This window comes from Oncorhynchus clarkii, chromosome 15, assembly GCF_045791955.1.
Source record: "Oncorhynchus clarkii lewisi isolate Uvic-CL-2024 chromosome 15, UVic_Ocla_1.0, whole genome shotgun sequence".
Taxonomy (NCBI): Eukaryota; Metazoa; Chordata; class Actinopteri; order Salmoniformes; family Salmonidae; genus Oncorhynchus; species Oncorhynchus clarkii.
In genome coordinates this window covers 27,916,999-27,941,998 of record NC_092161.1, presented here as the reverse complement: position 1 = coordinate 27,941,998, position 25,000 = coordinate 27,916,999, and the positions used below count along the sequence as shown (strand labels likewise).

The window sequence follows — 25,000 nt, the reverse complement described above, 5'->3', positions numbered from 1 at the left end:
TGGGGGTCAGGAAAGGGCGAGGGCCCTAGCCCCTTTGAACACGGAGCCCACCACCACCACCACCACTAGCCCCAGAGGTGTGAAGTACATTGACCCTGTGCTTGGTTGAACCCCTCCCAAACCTACTTCCACGGTCCACTCCCCCAACACCCCCTCTCCCCTGGGGTCTCTGACTGACTGTCACCTCCCTAAATGTATCCCAGGTGTATGTTGCGACTGTGAGGGTGATGGAGAGGGAAGCATGGGTCTTTGTGCTGTGCTTGCAGAGCGCGGGGCGCCGCACGGCCTGGCCACGGCCGACAGCCAGGTAAATGTGATTACTCTTCCCTCTGTTGTACTGTCAGTGCATAATGCGGCTAAACGCGCCAACACCTGCAGCCTCAAGCGCACCTGGACTGCCGGGTCGTCATGGTCATAACTGTGGCGGTGATACGAGTTGTGGTGGCTGTTGAGAAGAAGAGGAGGGCGGATATTGGGGGTCGGAAAAGGGGGAGTGGAGTTTGTGTTCTTTTTAGAGGTCGCTGCTTCTCTTCGCAAATCTTTCCTTTTCAAGCAGCCCCTTCTGTGCTCTCTCCCACTCCCCTGTCTGAGGCCTATAAGACTCTGATGTTTGTGTTTACTCTCATCTTTACACCCACTTGCCCACATAAAGGAGGAGGCATTAAGGAAAAATAGGCCCTATTGTGTGCATTAGCTAAATCGCGGTGATGCCTAGCTTCTTAGCCGCTTTTCTTGGGCAAACACAGGATAAGAGTCCATATCCTGCTTACCACAACACTAATACGTGGGGCTTTCACCCGGATAAGGAGGAGGAAGGATTGGGGAGGAGGATTAATAAGAAAGAGAGAGAGACTTGTTTAAAAAAAAAAAAAAAAAAAAAAATCTGTATTATGAGAACGTGTGTATTGTGAGGACGTTAGTGCGGCGGGCTGCGGCGCTAGCGACATCTGTTTACACCGTGGGCTGATTAGCGGGTCAGTGGTCCTCAGCAACAGTGGAACACTTGCTGGAGATCCGTCCGTCGTCTCCGCTCTCTCCCTCCTCCGGGATCCCTCTTCTTCCTTCAAGTGTTTGTCTTTTTCTTAAACACTCGTTCGCCCCTTCCTCCTCGGCCAGTCAAAACAGTTCCCGTTACGGGATCGCGAAAGCGCATCCTCTTCAATAGGCGGCTTTCTTATGTTTCTTACCAATCCAAACAGTATTGAAACATCAGAAGATGTTTTGTCAAAGGAAGGCGACTGGGGAGGGAAGGAAAAGCACTAAGCTGTTGAAACAATCCTTAAGCACGTTGGTTGGTTCCTTGACAACCAAGGCTGTTTGGTGGTTGCGTGTGTGTCTGTGATGACACAGTATACTAGGTCATTGTGTGGACCGAGACAGACTCTTATAGCTGAAGTAGAAGAGGGAACATATGAGCGTAAAAGTCTGCTGTCTGGAATCAAGATCCCTGGCCAAGCACCTCCAGCTGGTAATCCTCACACCAAAGCCTTGTCCATGTCTCACCTCTGAGACCTCTTAGACCAGGGCTTCTAATAGCAAGGTGGAAGTACAGTAGAGTTCTATGGCTGGTCTAGTGCGTAGTCTGGATCCCGACAGGCTGTATCGCTGTAATCCTGCTCTTTGTAGCCAAAGCCCTGGCAGAAGTGACCATTACCTTGGATTGTGAAGACCCAGAGCACTGGGAGAGGGGAAGGAGAGCCCAGCCAGCACTCAACCAGACCCAGGGTTTATGCAGTGGGGGTGGGTGGTGGTCTGGTGATCTCCAGCCCCAGACAGGGGTTAGGTTAACCTCCATGGCTGCTTTGCAGAGGAAATTTCAGGTCTACAGGTCCGTAGCACGGCGAGGCGAGACGAAGACTCGAGCCCATGTCAGTCTGTCTGCCTCAATATTCAACCACAGCAGCTGACCACTGAAGTGAATGAGCTGGCTGTCACAAAACCCCAACGTGATCTGCACCACAATGGACCAGGCTCTGTACAGTTAATGGCTGCATTACTGCACTCTCTGATTCAGAGTCACACATATAGGCCATACAGGAACTATAGGAAAGCTTTTCTGGCACAGAAAAAAAGTAATGGAAAAAAATAGAAAAAGTCATTTATAATAATTTTTTCTCTGACAACCCATTCAAAGAGGCCAACTTTCTGGGTTCCACATCACGAGTGTTGGCGACACAGGTTCAAGCTCTCCTCCCCACAGACATTAGACTACAGAGGAGCACGGGGGGCGGCAGGGAAGCGTGGGGAGACACGTGCCCGTTTCAAGGGTGATCGAGGGCAAGTCTTTGTGATTGTTTCAATATTGGCTTCTGGAGCGGCGGGCGGTCCTGGTGAAACCCCCTAGTGGGGCACAGGGGGGCAAGAGGGGGGGGGGGGGGGTGAGAGGAACCGGGGGGAGCCCGGGGGCGCCCTGCAGGCGATGGAAAGGAGTCTCTTCAATCCACCACCTTTCATCAAGAAAGAGAACCATGGCCGGGCAGCTCTTGAATTAGCCCCGCAGTCCAACACACCGGGGATAATCGTCCGTGATCCTCTTTTATACAGCTTATTAGATAAATCTCACAGTGTAAGATAGACCATATTCTCGCATGCATGTGCCGCTTGTAGGCCGTTTGATGAATGAAGGGGTTAGGCAAAGTTTGAAATAGTTAAGGAACGCTCTGAGTGAAGGTCAGACTTTCTTGTGGTTTCTCTTAGTATCTCAGAGCCCAAGAACGTGCGTAAAATTGCATTTTTAACAATGCCAAGATTAATTTGGAGTGGCTGGAAAATAAATAAAAAATATTTAAGAAATGAATATTCAGCATTTCCTGATATCATTCTTGCAACATCTGTCTGTGTTTTGGACCCCGGCGTCGAATGAGGAATGGCTAATCGGTCGGAAGACACACAGAGGCATCACATGTCCAAAACAATAGGCGTGCTTTGAAGTAGCGAAGGCTTAAAAACAAAGACTTGCTTTTCGGACAGTCCGTAAGGATACGCCACCACCAACACCAGCACTAACACCACCAGAAACAACAATAACGCCCCTTCAACCACAGAGACCATAAAGACGTGAGCGCATGTATGGACAACATAGAGGCTCATGGGTCTTTCTCTTCCTCCTCCTGCTGGTTTTTAAACCATGACGTCTTGTGCCTTCCTTTTCTCTCCCTCCTGAAGTGGCAGCAGTGGGATAATCACTCGGTGTGGAGTGGGAGAGTCACACTCAATTCGCGACCGCCTATATGTTTGTTCACTCTATGCAAATCTCACCGCCGGTCTTGTAGAGCAGCGATTCATGTCCCTTTTCTCATAGCGTTAGCTACAAGATTAGCACCTTTATCCCTTCAACCAACCCAACCCCCCCCCCCCCCCCCCCCCCCCGACGCTTCCCTCCCTCCCTCCCTCGCTTTCATCTCTCCATCTCTCCCGAGGACGGACTGTACCTATTGTTCTACAGGAGGAGAGGGCTGAGGCATGCTGGGTAATTAACATGTTTCCTCTCAGCTCTGTTACATCTGTTGAGGCTGGAGCAAATAAGTAGACGACAGTACATCCTCTTGTCTGTACCACAGGGGAGAGACTTACAGAAGAGCGAGACGAGAGAGAGGAGGAGGACAGGAGAGAGGAAGAAAGAGAGAGAGAGAGAGTCAGTAAGAGAGATGGAAGTGCAAACACGGGTGTGAGAAGAAGTGCCAGTGAGGAGAGAGTGAGACTGGAGAAGGAGAGAGGAGTAGGGGGGGGGGGGGGGGGGTAACAAAGCAGAAAATGAAGAGAGACATAAAAGAATGGGAGCTCGAGGAGGTCAGGCCCATCATAGGCTTAGTGTTGCCTTCAAAGATGGCTGGGACAGGTGGCAGCTCCAGACAATCTCGCTCTGCAGAGCAGCATCCTCTCAGGAGGAGATAAGGGATTCCTCCGTCCAGGCCCCCCCCCTCTCTTTCCTCGTCTCTCCCCCCCCCTCTCCTCAGCTCGACTCCCCCAGCCGGGGCGGCTTTGATGTGACTCAGTGTGAGCAGGCTGAGCGGTGCGGCTGGGGCCTGTTGGGCCGCTGGGAGCCAGACTCTCTGCCTCTCTGGCCCGGTTCAATCAGCGGGGCTCTCCGGTGCCCGCCACGTTCAGGTCTCATTAAATCACTCCGGCAGGGTTAATCCTCTTTAAGGTTTTACACGGTGCCCCGTTTGTCTGTCAGCCACAGCCACCGAGGCCATAGGGACCCCCAGAGGCGCCACCTGCGTGACAAAAGACCCCCAAAAAAATCACTGTGACACCAAGTTCTACTCCTCTCTGCTCTCTTCTACCCCTTCCTCGCTCCCCTGTGTACAGTACTGTATGTTCTGCTCTCCTTTTCTTTTCTCTCAGTGCTATCACTCCTTCCCTGCCCCATGTGTGCTCTCTCTCCTCTCTCTCGCCCTCCGTTCCCTTGATAGTACCTAGCTCTGGTTGTAAGTCTTTTAGGATTATTTTGGGGGGAATTTGTTGACAGGGGTGGAGTAAATGGATTACAAGTTATCCTTGTTTTTGGGAGGAGGGAGACGGGAGAGATCAGGCCCTGCTTTGAGTAAGAGACAAAGAGAGAAGGGGGAGAGAGAGAGGAAGAGGGCGAAGAGAGGAAGAGAGGAAGAGGAAAATATGAGCGACAGAGAAGGTAAGAGAGACAGAGATGTCGGCCTATGGGGAGAGAGACAGAGAAAGACCGAAGAGTGCGTGTGAGAGGGAGAAATGAAGAGAGTCAGAGAGTTACAGAGGGAGTGTTGCTGTGCGGCGAGGGAGAGCGAGGGCTGTAATTGGCCAGAGGTGACGACCCCTGTCTGCTCCTGAGACCCGACAGTCATTTGTCTGATTGCTGTGACACTGGGGTTGCGACCTAAATGGTACTCTATCTACTAAATAGGGCCCTACTTATGACCAGAGGTCAAAAGTAGTAAACTAAATAGGGAATATGGTGCCATTTGGGACACAGCCCTGGGTTTCTCTCTGCTCTACACCGCGTGGTGTGACCAAAAAAGGTGCTGTCCCCATAGGAGAAATAAATAAAAACATGAAATAAAGGATTTTCCTATGGGGACAGCCGAAGAACCCTCTTGGAGCCCTTTTTTCTAAGAGAGTAGACACTCATAATTGAAAATATGTAGACTGTGTCTGCAACATGCAGGTGCACAACATTAACGAGATGCACTAAATCAAATTCCTGGGCCTAAAGTATTGCATTCTTGAATCCTGAATCCTAAATATCACGTGTAATAAATGAAGAATTCTGTCGGAGCGAACAACAAATCAATGCATTTACATAACTAATGAGAGGAATAGATAAAAGTATAGTTTAGTTACTCGTTTATTTTATTTGCCACTTACGCTATTTCCTACGCTGTCTGTTCTTTCATAACACATGTGGATGTCAACTTGAATGCCCCCGGGCCACAGTGACCAGTCACGCTGACCAATGCCTTGTTGAATCCCAACCCTGCTCACTAGCTAGCCTCACTCTGCGTGGGTTAGAATTGAGGTGCCTCTTTCCCCTGCCGTACCAGGTCTGTGTGTTATTAGCCTCACAGTCACTGACTCTCACAGAGTCAGGCAGGGTTACTCTTATACACGCTGTCATGCTGGGTCAGCCCCAATATGACCTGCCGTGGGGCCCACGGTGGAGCTGCACTGTTGAGACATGGGGGGCTATAGGCAGGAGCCAGAACAGAATCCAGCTCAGTTTTGGACTGTTTCCTTCCGGAACCTATTTGGCCGGATTCGATACCTCTAATGGCATTAAATATAAATGTCACTTTTTGCAATGTAAAAATTTGAATAAACACAATCAAAACACAACCCTCCTGCGAACTCTCATCTCTCCAGCATTGCACTTCATCATTTATTTCCTTATAGAGCCACACAAACGCTTCTGGAGGAGCTGCAGCACGTCTGATAAAAGTTCGAGTTTTTATTTAAAAAAAAATATATTTAACCTTTATTTAACTAGGCAAGTCAGTTAACAAGTTCTTATTTACAATGACGGCCTATCCCGACCAAACCCAAACCCGTGCGACGCTGGGCCGCCCTATGGGACTCCCAATCACGGCTGGTTGTGATACAGCTTGGAATCTAACCAGGGTCTGTAGTGACGCCTCTAGCACTGTGCCTTGGTCCGCTGCGCCACTCGGGAGTTACTGCTGTCTGTTCAGAAAGAAATGAAATCATTCAGAATAGCCTACGACACCATGAGAAAGCATAACATTTTGCCACAGAAGATAGCCTAGCTGTAGTGTGTAACCCAATAACAAGGCATGGCCTGCAGTCGGGAACGCACAGCAAATATGTCAGTGAACAAACAGCATGCAGACAAAACGGGCCTTTCGCCATATTTCAAATAGTTTACAATCGCGGGAAAACACAGGTTGGAAAGCAAATGTCTCCTGCTGAAAAGAGAAGAATCAAATTCCAAATATTGTTTTACAAAGTAAAACGAGAGAGAGAGAGAGAGAGAAGCACATACGCCTCTCTCTCTCTCTCTCTCTCTCTCTCTCTTTCTCATATGCCATCACCAGCGAGCAAGCTGCTGATCATTGGGTGAGTCAGTGAGACTGAAAAGCATTTTTAGTCCTCCTCATATTGTAGAATGCAATATGTCTCCTCACACCTAGGCCTGGGGTATTGATTATGGTCATTGTAGTTAATTACCATGTTTTCTGCGCTAAGCTATGTGGAATATTGGCCTGTTGGAAACTACAACTCATTACTACATTGCACAGTATGGGCTTGATCTGATTTATCTACAGAGAAACTGCACAATGTGCGCATTGAGCTCACAGAAAAAACCCAAACGAAATGGAATTCAAATTATTGAACCAATGTTGGTCAATAAGTTATTTACAAAATGTTGGTTAATCTCTCTACACTAATAGACAAAAAATGACATCTTGTCTTATCTTATTTCAAGTGTTTGCTGATCTCCACATGGATATTACCATACACACACAATAACACATTCAAGTTGAAATCACAAGTAAAATTCATGACATTAAGGACACTCAAAGAGTTTTGTTGATTCATTTGCAGAGGTAGGCTGTGGGTGACTTTATTTAATCATGTACTGTATGGTGCTATATACTGTATACACCATGCATTAGCCATGCTTAAAATAAATGTTTAGTGAATGGTCTGGCACAAAATGTTCCTCTTTATTTATTCACTGGGGTTAAATACTTAAACATGGGCCTTAAAAACAACACAGATCTGAAAATAGGATAGTCTCGAACCACCATAAATCACATGGGAATAAAACACAAATATGCGTAGAGCATGGGCCTGTTGAGTTAACCTGAGGTTTAAGTCATTTCCTTTCCACCGCGAGATGTATCATTGTTTGGACTGGCTGCTCGGGGGACCAGGCACTAAGCAGAGAGAGAGCGGGAGAGAGATGGGAGAGATGGAGATGGGAGTGAGAGAGAGAGAGGCAGAGAGAGAGAGAGACAGGAGTTTAGTGCAGTGTAAATCTCTACCCGGCTGGGAAGGGGGAGAAGGAGGAGGGTGGGGAAGGAAAGGGAGGAAAAGGGGGAGGAGGAGAAAGAGGAGGGCGTACCGACGCAATGCGCTTTGTTCTGCCCCCCCCGCAGTTTAGGCCAATCTGTAGGAATTCACCAAATGCAGTAGATAGATTGGCTCTCTGCAGAGGACCCCACAAAATAGCCTCAACTTCTACTCTGCTGCGCTGTGCTGGCATGGAGGGAAGGAAGGAAGGAAGGTATGTCAGGGGAGCTGGTGTAGGGGTACAGTTCGCGGAGAGTGGTACGTGTGTAGCTCCATTCTGAGACAAAGCGAGGGCTCTCACTGGGAGCGCAATTTGTTAGGATTGACTCCACTTGGTAAATGTCTTGCCGATGCAGGACTTCCATTATGCTATTTGGGGTGGGGTAACAGGAGTACGGGGGTAGGGGGTAAGAGGAGTACGGGGGTAGGCGATATGGGGTAAGAGGAGTACGGGGGTAGGGGGTAAGAGGAGTATGGGGGTAGGGGGTAAAGGAGTATGGGGGTAAGGGGAATAAGGGAGGGTAAATTGCTTTGACCAAACATATTCACTGCCTAATCTCAACCCTCATCTCTATCCTGCTTCCTGATTGGTTTAAAAACATCTACACTATATGCCCCAGTATGTAAGGAACTGTCAGCAATACATAGGCACAACACCAAAAGACCCTGCACAGAGTGACTCATGCAGTGTAAACTAGAACGTTCTTTGCTTCTTTGAGACAGCGAGAGAAAAAGGAGGTAACGAGAGCGGAAGAAGAGAAGTGTATTGATTTACTGGGAAAGGAGAAAGTGCAATCTGCCAACGTTTCTCCCGATGATGAATGGCAGAGAGATTGGCAAGCCAACACTTTAAACACACTTCTTTTATTTAACCTCTACCCTCTTGCCTTGTCTTCTCTCTCACAGTTAGTCTTTGCTGAGTAAAGGATCTGTTTTCTCCCCAGTCAAACACACACGCACACCCACGAAAACACACCCACACGCACACTAGCTGTTGTGCTGAGTCTAGGCCGCTCACACACCTCGTACAGTACTGCAGAGAGCCTCAGCACAGCGAGAGCATTAGGCTAATTTATACAGCGGTAATTAGCCCATTAGACGTGCAACAATCTGGGACAGTAATTCAGCAAAACGCTCCAAAAGTCAACAGGAACTCCCACTGAGCTGAGCCGAACAGTCCCCGGGAATGTGTTATTTACATGTTGAAAACAGCTTGAGGTCTCAGTGGAAGCAAACACAAGCAAACAACTAGAGCAGTGGTGCAGGGGGCGAGGGATTGATCTGGAGGCGATGGGGACGTTCCGCAGCCCTCCATCCCAAATAACAACCTCCGACATCACACACACTCCTCGCGATGTTGACACAGTCCGCATGGGGTTCCCTTCATGTGAACAGTTGTAGCCGAACAGAGACCCAGGTGTGCTGGTGTGATCCTCGATCACGTGGAGGTGTTTTGCGAGGGAAGGGTCGGCGTCGCTCAGTTTGTGGAGTTGAGAGAAAGTGAGGGGATTGTAGGGGCCGCAGAGGGGTTTTTTGTGAACCTAACGTCACGTAGACGTAAACGCGCTCACTCATTCACGTCCACATGCCGTGACTCGTAGTCGGTCCTACGCGCACGCGCCCTCAACGAGCATCTCTCACGCGCTCAACTAAGCCAGCACTCTCCCACTCGCTCGTCAGTCATCATCTGGCTCCGGGCAGCGGTGAAGGCGGCGTGCCTGAGTGTTGAGATCATGAGCGAGGAGAGAAGTGGTGTAATGAAACCTGGCAGTGCTGCAGGCCCAGCGCCGCTGTCATATGTTCCACATTACCCATTCACAAACCTGTGGAGCAGAGCAGGCCCCGGCAGCAGCCCCTTTTCTCACTCCGCTTCAGTCGGTTATGACAATCTGTCAGTGCGTCTTTGTGCTTTTGCACCAGAGCATGGAGGAGCGGAGGAGACTCGGTGGGTTCTGGATGACTGTTCTTCCTCAGTGTCAGGCTGCGGATGACACAGTGTGCGCGCGTCCCAATGGGCTCCCTTTTCCCTATTTTAGTGCCCTGGTCAAAAGTAGTGCACTGTGTCGGGAATAGGGAGTCATTTGGGGGGCGCGACTCAGGGGCGCCATTCGGGACGCAGGCACAGCGCTGGAGGAGAGCCGGGAGCAGTCAGTACGGGACAGGAGGAATCTCCCCTTATGACTAGTCGTCAACCTTCTGAAGAGGTAACACGGGGGACATTGTTTATGTGAAATTGCGGTTCAAATTCGGTGAGAGTATGGTTGACTCTTCAGATTATTTTCAACCGCGGCAACACACAAACTACAGCCATACTCAAGACCTTACTAGACCTTACATTGAGGGAATACATGAGCTAATAAGAAACCACTAGAATGATCTGCTTTAGGCTTTATTCTCTCAATCCCCCTCCTCTTTAAAAAAAACCTTTTATGTGTCCAATAAAAGACAAAGTAATTATCATCCTCTTCTTAACGAAGGGGAAGCAGAAGGCTTTTGGTCCTCGGTAACAGTGTGTTTGTGTTAGAATTACAACTAATGAGTCTGGTCAAAGTCGCCAACTAATTGTCCTTTCATTACACACCCATTTGTAATCACGTCTTAATGAGTTCCGTCCCTAAAAAAACTATGAAACGAAAAATGAATACTGCTCTTATGCAAAGTTATTCAGGGTCATTAAAATACTTCAAAAGAATGTGAGACTTATTTGGTACTGGTTAGTGATGAATTGCTGTTGAGTTGCGGTTTTGGAAATGTACTCAAATTGATACATTTTGATAATTTCCTTTCCCCCAAAGCAAAAGTTGCCAGACTGTGCCCATTATTTCTGAGGATTTCAGCCTGTTAGGGACGTACTGTATTTGGTTGGTATAGTACAGGATGTGTCTCAAATGGCACACTTGTCCCTATATGGTGCACTACTTTTGACCACCCTATGTGCCCCGGGCAAAAACTAGTGCACTAAATAGGGAATAAGGTGCCATTTTGGATGCAGAGATCTGCTTTACCCTATAATGGTTTACTTAATCATACTCACATTGCCATGGGCGGTTATAGGACCTCTGTGCAGTTGGGGCAAATGCATACACATTACACTCTCTCCTATGGAATGCTAGTCCATACAGTGGTGTTGTGGCAGCAGCGGTGGGGACGCTCAAAGCTGTGACACGCGCATTAACTCTCCCAGCTGTGTCTGTATTCTAAAGAGGCCCCGGAATACATGCAGTGAATATCCAGAAGAGCAGGGGCAATTTACTCCCAGAGTCAACAAAGTAGTCCCCACAGGAGACAGTGGTGATGGATTGTGGGATGGAGCTCTCTCTCTCTCTCTCTCTCTCTCTCTCTCTCTCTCTCCCTCTCCCTCCCTCCCTCCCTCCCTCCCTCCCTCCCTCCCTCCCTCTCTCTCTCTCTCTCTCTCCCTCTCTCTCTATCTGTCTTTTCCCTTGTTCTCGGCACTGCATACATTCCCTCAAGTGGCACACAAGGCTGTTAGCCTGCCTAATGGAGGTAGTGTGGCATGGGGTAAAAAGAGGTGGCAGAGCCTATTTAGATAGAGGCCCTGCTAAAGTAAACTTCAGACAGGGATTCAAATAAACCAGCTCCCCTAATCGACTGCTGACTGCTGAGGCGAAGGAGGACTGTGGGCTGACACCAGAAGGGAGGGCGGGAGGAGAGGAGACCGATGAAGGGGGGGGGGGGGGGGGGGGGAGAGGAGAAGAAGCAGGGGGGGGGGGGACAGGGGTGTGTTGAGTGAGCCGCTCCAGAGGGATAAACAGAGGGGGGATCTGGGTAATCTAGAGTAGAGCGGCGGATGTAGTGAAGGAGGAGGTGAGGGAGGATGGGGGAGGTGAGAAGGGAGGTGGTGTAAGAGGAGCTGTAGCACGCAGTCAGTCTGGAGGAGGGGTGGAGGAGAGGTCAACGAAGGAGAGGTTCTGCAGTCTGAAAATCTCTATAGACCCTCCATAGACCTCTCTCCTGCCTCACGGGTTGAAGTTACAGCCCAGGGTTTGACATGAGCGGTCAAGGATATGGCTTAGAGACCCTAGCAAACCTATGCTGCTTAGTGCATCGGAGCTAAGAGTTGTTAGGTAAACACAAGTGAGAGCAGATTCCACCCTTTTACCTCCTCTCGTTCAGAGAAGACCAGGCTAAACATGAGTCATCAGAAGGAAGCTATCAAAGAGACAGGTCAAACACAGTGCCAGAGTGCTACAGTAGGTATTTAGCTAGCACGTCTCTTTGCTTTCTTGTCTTTCTTACAAAAACAAGTTCATTTCAAAGGATTTTTCACATTTGCGTAATACAATGGAACGTTTTTTTTGTGTGACTATTACAGACTTGTTCCATAGCATGTGTTTTGAGCCTCGTGATCAAAGTATCCGTTTCCATGTTAAGACATGTTAAGACCACTATACACTCTATTTTGCTTTACAGTGCAAGCCATTATTTATTATTATAACTGGTGTGCAATCATAGCAAACATTCCTAATCTATTCACCGGGATGCATCTGATTTATGGCTGTCTGCTTACATGAAACGTAATGCAACTCAACACACTTCCCTTTTAAGACATGCAAGCCCTGCAATTCCACTAAACAAGGGGCAGGGCAGGTGGCCAAGCTGTAAGTCATGTATTAATAAGGAGTGTTGAGGTAGTGTGTGTTGAGGTAGTGTGTGTTGAGGTAGTGTTTAAGTAGTGATTGTTAAGGGTAGTTGGTGTCAAAGCAGTGATTTTTGAGGTAGAACAGCAAGTCGGACGGGGCCAGGGGGGGATAAACCTCTCGGTGTTGTTGCCCAGCAGTGGGCCCTGTGTTTGGCATTGACCAGGGGGCACAACTAGATCCAGCTGTTGGGCACCACTCCCCTGGCTGCCTGGCTGCCTGCCCATCCTCCTGCTGGCACACGGGCGCCAGATGTTTACACACTAAAAACACATCCTATCACGAAGCCCCCTCCTCCCCTCGCTGTTTGACTGTGTTCTGCCAGTTCAGGCGCCTGCTCACAGATAAAGACTCACTGTCTACAGGTCTGCAGACAGGCTTTTCTATTGTGATGTGACTCTATGTATGTTTGTGTGTGTGTGTGTTTCTGTGTTCATGTACACTACCATTCAAAAGTTTGGGGTCACTTAGAAATGTCCTTGTTTTTGACAGAAAAGCACATATCCATTAAAATAACATAAAATAAAATTGATCATTGCTCCAGATACTCAACTAGTCTAAAGAAGGCCAGTTTTATTGCTTCTTTAATTAGCACAACAGTTTTCAGCTGTGCTAACATAATTGCAAAAGGGTTTTCTAATGATCAATTAGCCCCTTATAATGATCAACTTGGATTAGCTAACACAACGTGCCATTGGATCACAGGAGTGATGGTTGCTGATAATTTGCCTATGTATATATTTCATTAAAAACCAGCCATTTCCAGCTACTATAGTCATTTACAACATTAACAATGTTATTTTATTGTACAAAAAAAAATGATTTTCTTTCAAAAACCAGGACATTTCTAAGTGACCCCAAACTTTTGAATGGTAGTGTATGTGGGTGTGTGATTTAATCCCTTCCACTTTTAAAAGGGTAGGGTTTCAAGTAGCCCCTCGGGTAGTATGGGCAAGATGCACTCACAAAGACATAGCCCATGTTTGAACTTGTCTTACAATGGATATACAGTATGATGTGTTCAAAACACAACATTCCAGCGCTAGCTCCGGGGATTATATACCATAGGATAGAGCAGGGATCTTCATCTAGATTCAGCGGCGGGCCGATATCTTCTTGAGCGGATGGTCAGGGGGTTGGAACATAATTACAAATCATTTGTCAACTGCAAATTGGCTGCAAGAAGTACAAACAGATATAATATTTGACTAAAACATAATCATTTCAAACCTTGCTTACATTTGTATACAATCACATACACAGTATCTCTTTATTAAGTGTGGGAATACTTTGGAACAGATTTCCAAAATTAAAATCACTTGGAGCTGATTTTCTGGTGTGTTTACAGTCTTTTATATCCCCCCAAAAATATACACTACCGGTCAAATGCTTTAAACACCTACTCATTCAAGGGTTTTTCTTTATTTGTACTATTTTCTACATTGTAGAATAATAGTGAAGACATCAAAACTATCAAATAGCACATGTGGAATCATGTAGTAACCAAAAAAGTGTTAAACAAATCAAAATACATTTTATATTTGAGATTTTTCAAATAGCCACACTTTGCCTTGATGACAGATTTGCACACTCTTAGCATTCTCTCAACCAGCTTCACCTGGAATGCTTTTCCAATAGTCTTGAAGGAGTTTGCACATATGTGACTCAACGCCTGGATTCGGTCTTACGTAGCAACATTTTAAATGGTGTTTTTTACATTGGATAAAAGTAGAGACTCAGAGCTACAAAATGGTATATCATACACTGCATTTGAGGAACAATGGGAAAGTAATTCTGCTTTGAAAGTTAATCAACTTGTAAACTCACTTTTGAGAAAATGGCCTTTTAATGTTTTGGTATCTAGTGAAGAGCTCTTTTTTGTCTACACTTCTTCAGCGTCGGAGCCCACACTTGACAATGATTTGTTTACCTCTGAATAACAGGAAAAGAGCCTAATCAGCTCTGCTGGCAACAATTGCATTACTATTTCTTTGCAGACGTTTACTGACACCAGGCCATATTCAATGGGAGTTGTACACACATCACGTATCGTTAGCTAACGAGCCAGCCAGCTAACGTTATCTAGTTAAACAACAATGAACAGTGCAAACAATGCCACAGTGCTGGGAGCTAACCAACCAGGTTCAATGTTAGCTAGCTAACATTAGGCTCTAACTAGAAAAGCAAGCGGCTCGGGGAAACAAATTATAACGTCAGCTAGGGAGCCAGCCAGCGAATGTTAGCTAGATAGCTAATAGTACACTTTAGCTTGAAATGAAACCACTTTCTGTCAAAATAGAAACATGTAATATCTGAAAATGTTGCTAGCTATCTTACCTGTATACATCGTCATGCATGATGGACACGTCGACCTGTCAGGAGTGCCGTACCATGGTTGCCCTTAGTTTGAAGATGTAATCCGGTGACAGGTGTTTTCTCCATCTCTTTAGCTATCATACTCCAATTCCACTGATTTTAAAACTTGATCCTCCGGAAAGTGGAGAGCAGCACTTATGCAGCTCCACTACACAACACATAAAAAAGCTTTGTTCGACAGGATTACCAACACAGACTGATGAGCTCAAATAGACAGAAGCCTTCTATATGGCAGACCAATCCGAACTCCTCTCTCAGAATGTCCAACACTAATTATCTCAGCCAATCATGGCTAGTTAAAAAAAAGAGTTTTACATTCAAAGGGCTCTCCTGTGAACTCGTGACTTGTGGCATACGCCTAGTTTCCTGAATCGGGTCACATATGCTGAGCACTTGTTGGCTGCTTTTCCTTCGCTCTGCGGTCCGACTCATCCCACACCATCTCAATTTGGTTGAGGTCAGTGGATTGTGGAAGCCAGGTCATCTGATGCAGCACTCCACCACTCTCCTTCTTGGTAAAATAGCCCTTACACAGCCTCCAGGTGTGTTGGGTCATTGTCCTGTTGAAAAACAAATGATAGTCCCACTAAGCCCAAACCAGATGAGCAGGCGTAATGCTGCAAAATGCTGTGGTGGCCATGCTGGTTAAGTGTGCCTTGAATTCTAAATAAATCACAGTGACACCAGCAAAGCACCCCCACACCATAACACCTCCTCCTCCATGCTTTACGGTGGGAAATACACATGCGGAGATCATCCGTTCACCCACACAGCGTCTCACAAAGACACGGCGGTTGGAACCAATAATCTCTCATTTGGACTCCAAACCAAAGGACAAATTTCCACCGGTCTAATGTCCATTGCTCGTGTTTCTTGGCCCAATCAAGTCTCTTCTTCTCATTGGTGTCCTTTAGTAGCGATTTCTTTGCAGCAATTTGACCACGAAGGCCAAATTCACGCAGTCTCCTCTGAACAGTTGATGTTGAGTTGTGTCTGTTACTTGAACTCTGTGAAGCATTTATTTGGGCTGCAATTTCTGAGGCTGGTAACTTCAACTTCTTGACCCTACCCATCCCGTTAGCGGGATCATTTTCGTCAGCAACCGCTGAATAGCATAGCGCCACAGTCAAATAATATTACAAAAAAATATTCATATTCATGAAATCACAAGTGCAATATTGCAAAACACAGCTTAGCCTTTTGTTAATCCACCTGTCGTCTCAGATTTTGAAATTATGCTTTACAGCGAAAGCAATCCAAGCATTTGTGTAAGTTTATCGATAGCAAAGAAAAACATTATGTACACTAAGCATTAAGTAGCTAGGTCACGAAAATCAGAAAAGCAATCAAATTAATCGTTTACCTTTGATGATCTTCGGATGTTTTCACTCACGAGACTCCCAGTTACACAACAAATGTTCCTTTTGTTCCATAAAGATTACTTTTATACTCAAAATACCTCTGTTTGTTTGTCGCGTTATGTTCAGAAATCCACAGGAAAGAGCGGTCACGACAACACAGACGTATATTCCAAATAATATCCATAATGTCCACAGAAACATGTCAAACGTTTTTTATAATCAATCCTCAGGTTGTTTTTAAAATATGTATTCGATAATATATCAACCGGGTGTGTAGGTTTTTCAATAACACCGGGAGAAACAATGGCCGCTTTACTCTGAAGCGCAAAACTCACTCTGAGAGCCCCCACCTATCCACTTATGCAATGTGATCTGTCACGCTCATTTGTCAAAATAAAAGCCTGAAACTATGTCTAAAGACTGTTGACACCCTAGGGAAGCCATAGAAAAAGGAATCTGGTTGATATCCATTTAAATGGAGGATAGGCATGCATAGGAACAGAGAGGTTTCAAAATAAGAGGCACTTCCTGATTGGATTTTCCTCAGGTTTTCGCCTGCAATATAGGTTCTGTCATACTCACAGACAATATTTTTACAGTTTTGGAAACTTTAGAGTGTTTTCTATCCTAATCTGACAATTATATGCATATTCTAGTTTCTGGGGCTGATAAATAGGCCGTTTCAAATGGGTACGTTTTGTAGCCAAAAACGAAAATTCTGCCCCCTACATGCAAAAGGTTAATGAACGTATCCTCTGCAACAGAGGTAACTCTGGGTCTTCCATTCCTGTGGCGGTCCTCATGAGAGACAGTTTCTTCGTAGTGCTTGATGGTTTTTGCAACTGCACTTGAAGAAACTTTCAAAGTTCTTGAAATTTTCCGTATTGACTGACCTTCATGTCTTAAAGTAATGATGGACTGTCGTTTCTCTTTGCTTATTTGAGCCATTCTTGTCATAATATGGACTTGGTCTTGTACCATATATACCCCCCCATACGTTGTCACAACACAATTGATTGGCTCAAACGCATTAAGAAAGAAAGAAATTCCACACATGAACTTTGAGGAAGGCACACCTGTTAATTGAAATGCATTCCAGGTGACTCCGTCATGAAGCTGGATGAGAGAATGCCAAGACTGTGCAAAGCTGTCAACAAAGAATCTCAAATATAAAATAGATTTTGATTTGTTTAAGACTTTTCTGGTTACTACATGATTCCATATGTGTTATTTAGTAATTATGTCTTCACTATCATTCTTCAATGTGGAAAATAGTACAAATAAAGAAAAACACTTGAATGAGTAGGTGTTCTAAAACTTTTGACCAGTAGTGCATTTGTTATTTATTTTTTGTTCTGAAAACTTGTGCGGCCAAATAAAATCACCTGCGGGGGGCGTCATTTGGGGAACCCTGGGATAGAGGGTGCAATTGAGGTGAGGATACTTGAACTTCTGTAGTTTTGTGTTTCCAGCCCCGGCAAAAATTCAGCAGCTTCTCTCTCGGGGTAAAAATAGCCAAGTGCTTGGGAGCTGATATTATGCAAATGTTTTAATGTTTTATATGAGGAATTAGACAGCCTCCCACTTCTTTCAGACAGTTGTGACGAATCATTTCCCTGCTTCCAAACGCATCCTCCATTTTTCTCCCAATTCCCTCAGTGGTTGTTCCTCAGTGTTAGTCTTTGTGTAAAAAGTGTATTTATGCCTGATCAGCCTTACAGCATGAAGAATAAAAATGGCGCCGTCCCCTTGCAGTTAATTTGTGTCTCGGTTTATTTTGAGTTATATCCCTGAGTTGTTTTAGGTGGACTTCCTAGTGAACATTCCAAGGCAGTGAGGCTTTTTAGTTCAGTTGTTTTTAATGAGGTCTCATTTGGGCAGGGCCTCCTGAAAGATAGCCATCAACCACTGCTTTTCATTACTCTGCCCTTAGACCGGCTGAAGAAGCACATTACTTAGGAATGCCCATAAAAACACATTGAGTCAATACATGCAACCATGATTCGATGGTTGGTAAAGAGATATGTGCTTTAAAGCTGATGGTCTGTTTAACGCTCTTTTTTTTCTATTTGTCCCCTTGTCTTTCTCTCTTTCTCTCTTACCGCTATGCAGCCCCACCACAGTTCTTTCCTGCTTTCCATCCGCCGGTGCCCATCGATGACAGACACGCCCAGGGACGCTACATCTACGAGCCGTCCCCTGTTCCCCCGCTGCACGTGTGAGTGTCACAGACTGTACACACACACACACACACACACACACACACACAGCCCCTCTTACATGCACCGCACACACACCGAGACACTTCTTCTCAACAGAAAATAATGCATGGGAGTTTGTCAGGCCTACTGAGAAGTCTTTTGGATATCAGTATCATATCATTGGTGTCAGTATCAACTCAAAGTAGTGGTAATGACAATATAAATATGTTTCTCCTGTTTTTCTCTGGGAGTGTTGCATCCTCCTCAGAGATGCTCTGTGCTCCCCAGATCAAAGGCCACGAGCCCTGTCTGGCAGCAACATGATCCACATGTCAGAGACAGGCAAATGAACACGTGTCAGAAACATGGAGACGAGAGCCCGGGGCGTGTGATTCTCATAAGCACAGTGATCAAGCCTTGTCAAGACGAGACGATGCAACTCTCAACCTGACATGCACACCTTCACTGATACATGAGTAACTCTACTGACATGCACACCTTCACTGACACACAAATAACTGTACTGACATACACACCTTCACACACATATTTTCTGACATGCACTGTACCATGTATACACCCCCCCCCCCCCCGCCACACATACATGATCACACATAAGTAAGTGCATTAAGCAGAGGAACATGTATGGGTTGAGTCTCCCATTCCCATATTTCTCCTAAGGCTTCACTTTCGTGTTTGGCCAGGTCAGCAGCTACACATCAATGTCCTCTGTACTAGGGGATTCCCTCAGTTTCTGTGCGCGCACACACACACACACACACACACACACTAGCCTCTCTCTTTCTCACTCTCATTCACTCTCCCTCCTTCTCCCCTCTCTTTCTCTGTCTTTCCTTCTTTCCTTCTACCGCTTTCTCCCTCTGTTCTGTCTGAACAGTGAGGACTAGCAGTGGATGTTCTGTTGCCCTTGCGGCGCTAGTTTCTAACCCGGAGACAGGAAGGAAGCGATCAGTGCGCGACGGGGACAAATTGGATGGGGCAGCATTATGTTTTATATTCTTCATCATTATCAACTCCCCCACTCCACCCTCACCCTCCCTTGTGCTCGGGAGTCATATCTCTCCCTTGCCGATGTGCCACTAAGCGTAATGAATTTTTTATGCCTCCCCCCCATTCAACCCCTCTCCCTCTCTCCCTGAGGTAAGGAGGGAGGGAGAGGTGAGGAAATAAAAAAGAGTGGATGATTGATGCCCTGTGTCACCGCAAACAAAATACCAAATATAATTTAGCATTTAGCTTATGTGGAGATAATGGGTAGAACACGCGCTGCCAACACGGCTCAAACAAACAGTCGTGCTTGTTATCAGTCAAAGGCGCTTTGGAGAAACCTGGAGCACAGGTTAGGGGGAAGTGGGAGACATGGAACCCACTGAATTAAATTAGGGGGGGGGGGGGGGAGAAGAGAAGTTGCGCTGCACCGAACAAACGTGTTCAGTCACTCGCTCTCTGTCCAGACAGGAGTTATCTGGCTGGCGCGCTTCGTTTGCTCAACCAGTCAGTGGAGGCGTGGTCACCGCTGTACTTTACCGCCTGTTCATCCACTTGTATTGCTGCTTAACACGACACGCCGTGCTGAAAGGCCCCATTTTTCATGATTACAAGTCGGTTGTTTAGTGGACGGTCTTATTCAAATTGACTTGGGTACTAGTACACACATTACCGAGTTACACGTGTCCCTTTCAAATTTGAACCTACGGTCCTCCGCTCACAATGTCATTACTTTTGCTGCTTTTTAGAGTAGGCCACAGTGTTACACGCTATTGAAGTTACGTTTACGGTCTGTATAGTCCATCTACAGATGGCAGAGTTATGTAGGCTACTGTAGTTTGCTTCAGATTTTGACTGTAACAGTACTCAGTATTGTTTTGGAACCATACATCTGGCGATTTGCTCTGATGCACAGTGTTTTTAAGAATTTCTTATAAAGGAGCATTTTGATCCAGTCACCCCCAACAATGCAGTCAGTGGTCTTGCACACAGAGAGAACAAGCACGGTCCTTCAGGGACCAGGGGGACAGGTGGGGGGATTTCAGAGAGAAATATTGAATTGTTTTAAGACAAGCTCTCCTTAGTGAGCAGAATGAATCGTTATTAGCCCTCTTAAAGATATGGCTAAGTACACAGTAGAGTATTATTGCCATTACTTCCCCATGCAGGGCTCTCATTATAGCTGGTAATTACAGTGGGCCTGGCCCTGCGGCGGTACAATCAATCCAGCCTCGCTAACGCTAGCTGCCGCGCTAACGCTAACAGCGCCAACGCTAGGACTGTGTCCGGTAGAAAAACAAGCTGCCACCGCCGGCTCATTTTCCCATGATATGTTCTGCCGTCTAACCGACGTCGCAAATGAACAGAATCCTATCCTATTATTGTGATGGGTATAATTGAAACATGTTTATTTATGGCCTGGTGCCGCAGACGAGGGAGGAACGAAGGAGCGTTAGGCTACGCTAACAGCACTGGGCGATATGAGGCCGACAGAATTAAATTAAAAGCTCATAAAATGAAATATGCTCTGTATTAGCTGCTTGACACTTAATTTGCCTTCAAATGAGGGGAGGAAATCACAAATTAACTGTCCTTTGTCCCCCCCTCTCTCTCCTGCTGCACACCGCCTCTATTAGCAAGGGGAGAGTACAACTACAGACAGGAGCTAGGAGAATTGTTTACTTTAGAAATTCTTGCAGGGAAGGCACCCGCCATTCAATATTAAAGATGGAGGGTCAGGGGTTGCCATCGTTGTGTGGGTGCAGGGCATTGATTACGTAGGTACACATAATAGGGGGTTGTAGTCGTGCATGTCTAAAATGGGAAACTGTGGAGTCTTGGAGACCAGCAGAGCTCTGACCAACCACTTTTTATAACTATTGAATCATTGAGTCAGTGCAGCTGATCTAGGATCAGCAGGCCTTTCCTACACTACTGTCAGATCAATATGTGTGTCCCTTAGTGTCTCTGGCCTGGGAACAGCTGACATCCAGTCCCATTGACGAATATCCACCCCTCCACCACTCTTCCTCTAGAGAAGATGCTTCCTCACTTCCTGCTTAAATAAACACACAGACCAGTGAAGAGCAAGCTCTCCATGGGAGCTCTCGTCCCCACCACCGCTCCCATTGTGTCAGCCCGGCTTAATGGGGGGCTGCATGGGGGGGCTGCATGGGGGAGGCCGGAGCCAAAGAGAAGAGACCACTCCTTTCATATGGGGCATTATTGGACCGAAGACGGCCAAACACAAAACAAAAGGCCCTCTCTTGTGACTCAGCGCCTGGTCTCGGTCACCCGGAGACGGGCCGGGAACAAACAGAGGTATTCGAATACAAGTCAATTATCTGCATGAGAGTTTACTTAGGAGTTAGAGGCCCTTGTGCTTGAATGTGGCCACTAAAACAACAAGATGCTCTTAGGGAATAAGTAATTGACTCATGGCTGTTTGCGATATAGTGATTTGCTTAGGAATTAGCTCAAATGATCCACTCCTGAGTACACAATGGAGTGTGTAAACTAAGGTATCTCCACAGACTCGCATTCACTCGGATAATGTTTGCATATTGTCATGTTAATGTTAGTTCTGCCATTGTCTCAGATAACATACTGTATGAATACTGGTTATTTTCTTGGACATGGCCAACGAGACATTATGAATCTGGTGCAAAATATATTAGATATGTGCCCTTTCAACTGTGGGTCCCTCAGACACTACAGTCCAGTATGGCAGTTAGTTGCGACATGATTTGTAACTTTTTCCCATTTCTTAGTATTTTCTCCTGAGGATTCTCTCTGGCATTGGTTGTCTTATAGCACATATGTCAGAGTCAAGGCCCGCGGGCCACATCCGGCCCGCAAGAAGGTTTTTTACGGCCCCTGGGATGATCTTGATTTATTATTAGAACCGGCCCGCAGCAAGCCGGCAGCCCGCAGATCTTTTACACGCACCAATACTACATTTCCCACAATGCAAAGGTGACGCACCGAGCAGTAGGCTGCTTCATTTCAATATTTATTGGCACAGCAGTCGTCAGCATCACAGTAAAATTAACTTTCAGATACCCATCAAAAATGGCAAAACGGAAGGTGGATACTGAGAACCGGGGGTTTCAAACAAGGTGGGAGTCGGAGTATATGTTCACGAAGGTAGCTGGAAAACCTGTGTGTCTTCTGTGTGGAGAAAGTGTGGCGGTACTGAAAGAGTATAATCTGAGACGACATTATGAAACGAAACACGCGGACAAAAACAAGAATATGGACATGGAACAAAGGCTACAAAAGGCAGAGGAATTAAAACGAGGCCTCAAATCTCGACAGGCTCTGTTCAAAAAAGCCAAATCACAAGGCCAGGCTGCTGTCAAGGCCAGTTTCATTTTGGCAGAAGAGATCGCTAAATCAGCCCGGCCATTTACGGAGGGGGATTTCATCAAAAACTGCATGATTAAAGTTTGTGACGAAGTTTGCCCAGAAAAAAGGCAACTCTTTTTAAATGTGAGTCTGAGCAGAAACACCATTGCCGAGAGAGTAGACCAGTTGTCCATCAATCTAAAAGAGCAGCTTGTGAAAAAGGGAAAAGATTTTATTGCATATTCCTTGGCTGTGGATGAGAGCACCGACATTTCTGACATTGCCCAGTTGTCAATTTTCATCCGCGGAGTGGACTCCAGCCTAAGCGTGACAGAGGAGTTTTTGGCTTTACGTCCTATGCATGGCACAACTACGGGGCATGATTTGTATGAAGAGGTGTCAAGATGTGTAAATGAGATGGAGCTGCCTTGGGAAAAACTCGTGGGTTTGACAACCGACGGAGCACCTGCGATGTGTGGACACAGGAGCGGACTGGTGGCGAAGATACGGGAAAAGATGCAAGAGGAAAACGCGACAGGTGAGCTGACAGCTTATCATTGTATCATACACCAGGAAGCGTTGTGCGGTAAAGCCTTGAAAATGGAGCATGTAATGAGCATCATCACGCGCACAGTTAACTTTATCAGAGCCAAAGGTTTGAATCACCGCCAGTTCAAGGCATTTCTGACGGAGTTAGAAACGGAGCATGGTGATTTGCCTTATCACACAGAGGTGCGATGGCTAAGCCAGGGAAAGGTGCTTCAAAGATGTTTCGAGCTTCGTGAGGAGATTTGTCTATTCTTGGACAGCAAAGGGAAAGACACAACACAACTCCGAGACGAAATGTTTCTGTGTGAAATGGCTTTTCTGTGTGACATTACGAGTCATCTGAATGCAATAAACTTGCAGCTGCAGGGTCGGGATCGTGTCATCTCTGATATGTACAGTACAGTGAAGGCATTTAAAACCAAACTGACTCTGTGGGAGACGCAGATGCGGAAAGAAAATTTGAGCCACTTTCCCAGCTGCCAGACCATGAAAGAGAAGCTCTCTACCAGTGCGTTCCCGAGCACACAGTTGGCTGATAAAATAGGTATGCTTACCACTGACTTTCGACGCCGATTTGCTGACTTTGAAGCACAAAAAAGCAGGTTGGAACTGCTCGGTAACCCATTTGCTGTTGACGTGGAAAGCTCACCACCAAACCTCCAAATGGAGTTGATTGACCTCCAATGCAATGATGCACTGAGGGAAAAATATGCGGCAGTGGGTGCTGCGGAGTTTGCCCGTTTCCTCCCCGGCACAATGCCCCAGCTGCGCATCCAGGCTGCTCAAACGTTGTCTATGTTTGGCAGCACATACCTGTGTGAACAACTGTTTTCTTTGATGAACCTGAACAAAACATCACACAGAAGTCGACTTACTGCTGAACACCTCCACTCAATTCTGAGGATTTCTTCAGCTCAGAGCCTTACCCCGAACATTGATGAACTTGTGGAAAAGATGGGACACCACCAAGTATCACCCTCAACCTCAAACAAGTGAACATTACTGTGCAATCACATATTTAGAGTTTTTACTCAGTTCAAGTTTAAAAGTTAAAATGTAATATTTGTTTTCACTGCATGTTACTTCTCCTTAAACAAAGTGTTGTTTTTGATTAATAGATTTTTGCACTTTATTTTTTTGTATTTCAATCCAATTATATTTTAAAAATATTTCAGTTGAGTGGATGATAGAAAATTGCTATTATTGTTTTTTCTTTGAAGTAAATTTAGCCCACTTTTGCTAAAATAGAAAATATAGTCTACTGATGGTGCCTTGAATACCGGTTTCTTTCATTTAATGTTCATGTTATGGGGATATTTATATAAAGGAAATTTGTCTTTTGTGTCTGTTGAAAATTAAAGATTACTGACAGAGCCATAAGAAAATATTGCTTTATTTATCTGATCATATTGTAATATATTTGTTAGGTTTTCAGTAGGTTCAATTAGGTTCACTAGACTATATGCGTCATTTAAAAATTTTTCAATGAACATTCGAACAGTCCGGCCCTCGTCTTGTAGCTGATTTTTTTATTTGGCCCTCCGTCCATTTGACTTTGACACCCCTGTCTTATAGTAATGATGTCAGAAAGTCACAATATAGAAAATATACTGATTTGGCACAATGTTCTATGTTTAGTATTTCGTATTTGATTGGGATCCCCAATTAGCAGCTGCCAAGGGAGGGGCTAACCTTCCGGTGGTTCAAACAGGAAACAAAACAAATAACATGCGTAATAGACATAATATACTGTACCTAACACAACATAATACTATATAACACTACATAATCTACTGTCTCTGCCTCACTCCTCAGAAAAAGGAGATGGCTTCTGCCCTATGATCCGTTCCGGCTCGTACAAGCCACGGCTCGTGCAAGGCCACTCACTTACATGATACAATAACTAATACAGTTACAATACAAAATATATCAAAATGGCTGTGTCTCGTAAGGTGTTCTTTGATCTGAGTTTTGAATCTGGTTTTATTGCTAG

General features: G+C 45.8%; 1 protein-coding gene across 1 annotated transcript in view; it reads left to right on the top strand.

The window, feature by feature from the left end:
- The window catches only part of LOC139367139 (transcriptional activator GLI3-like), a 136,322-nt gene that overhangs the window by 52,913 nt on the left and 58,409 nt on the right, over positions 1–25,000 (top strand). Inside the window, exon 4 of the mRNA XM_071105209.1 lies at positions 18,014–18,119. Coding sequence (XP_070961310.1) covers positions 18,014–18,119 — 106 coding nt within the window. The remainder of the gene's footprint in view (positions 1–18,013; positions 18,120–25,000) is intronic.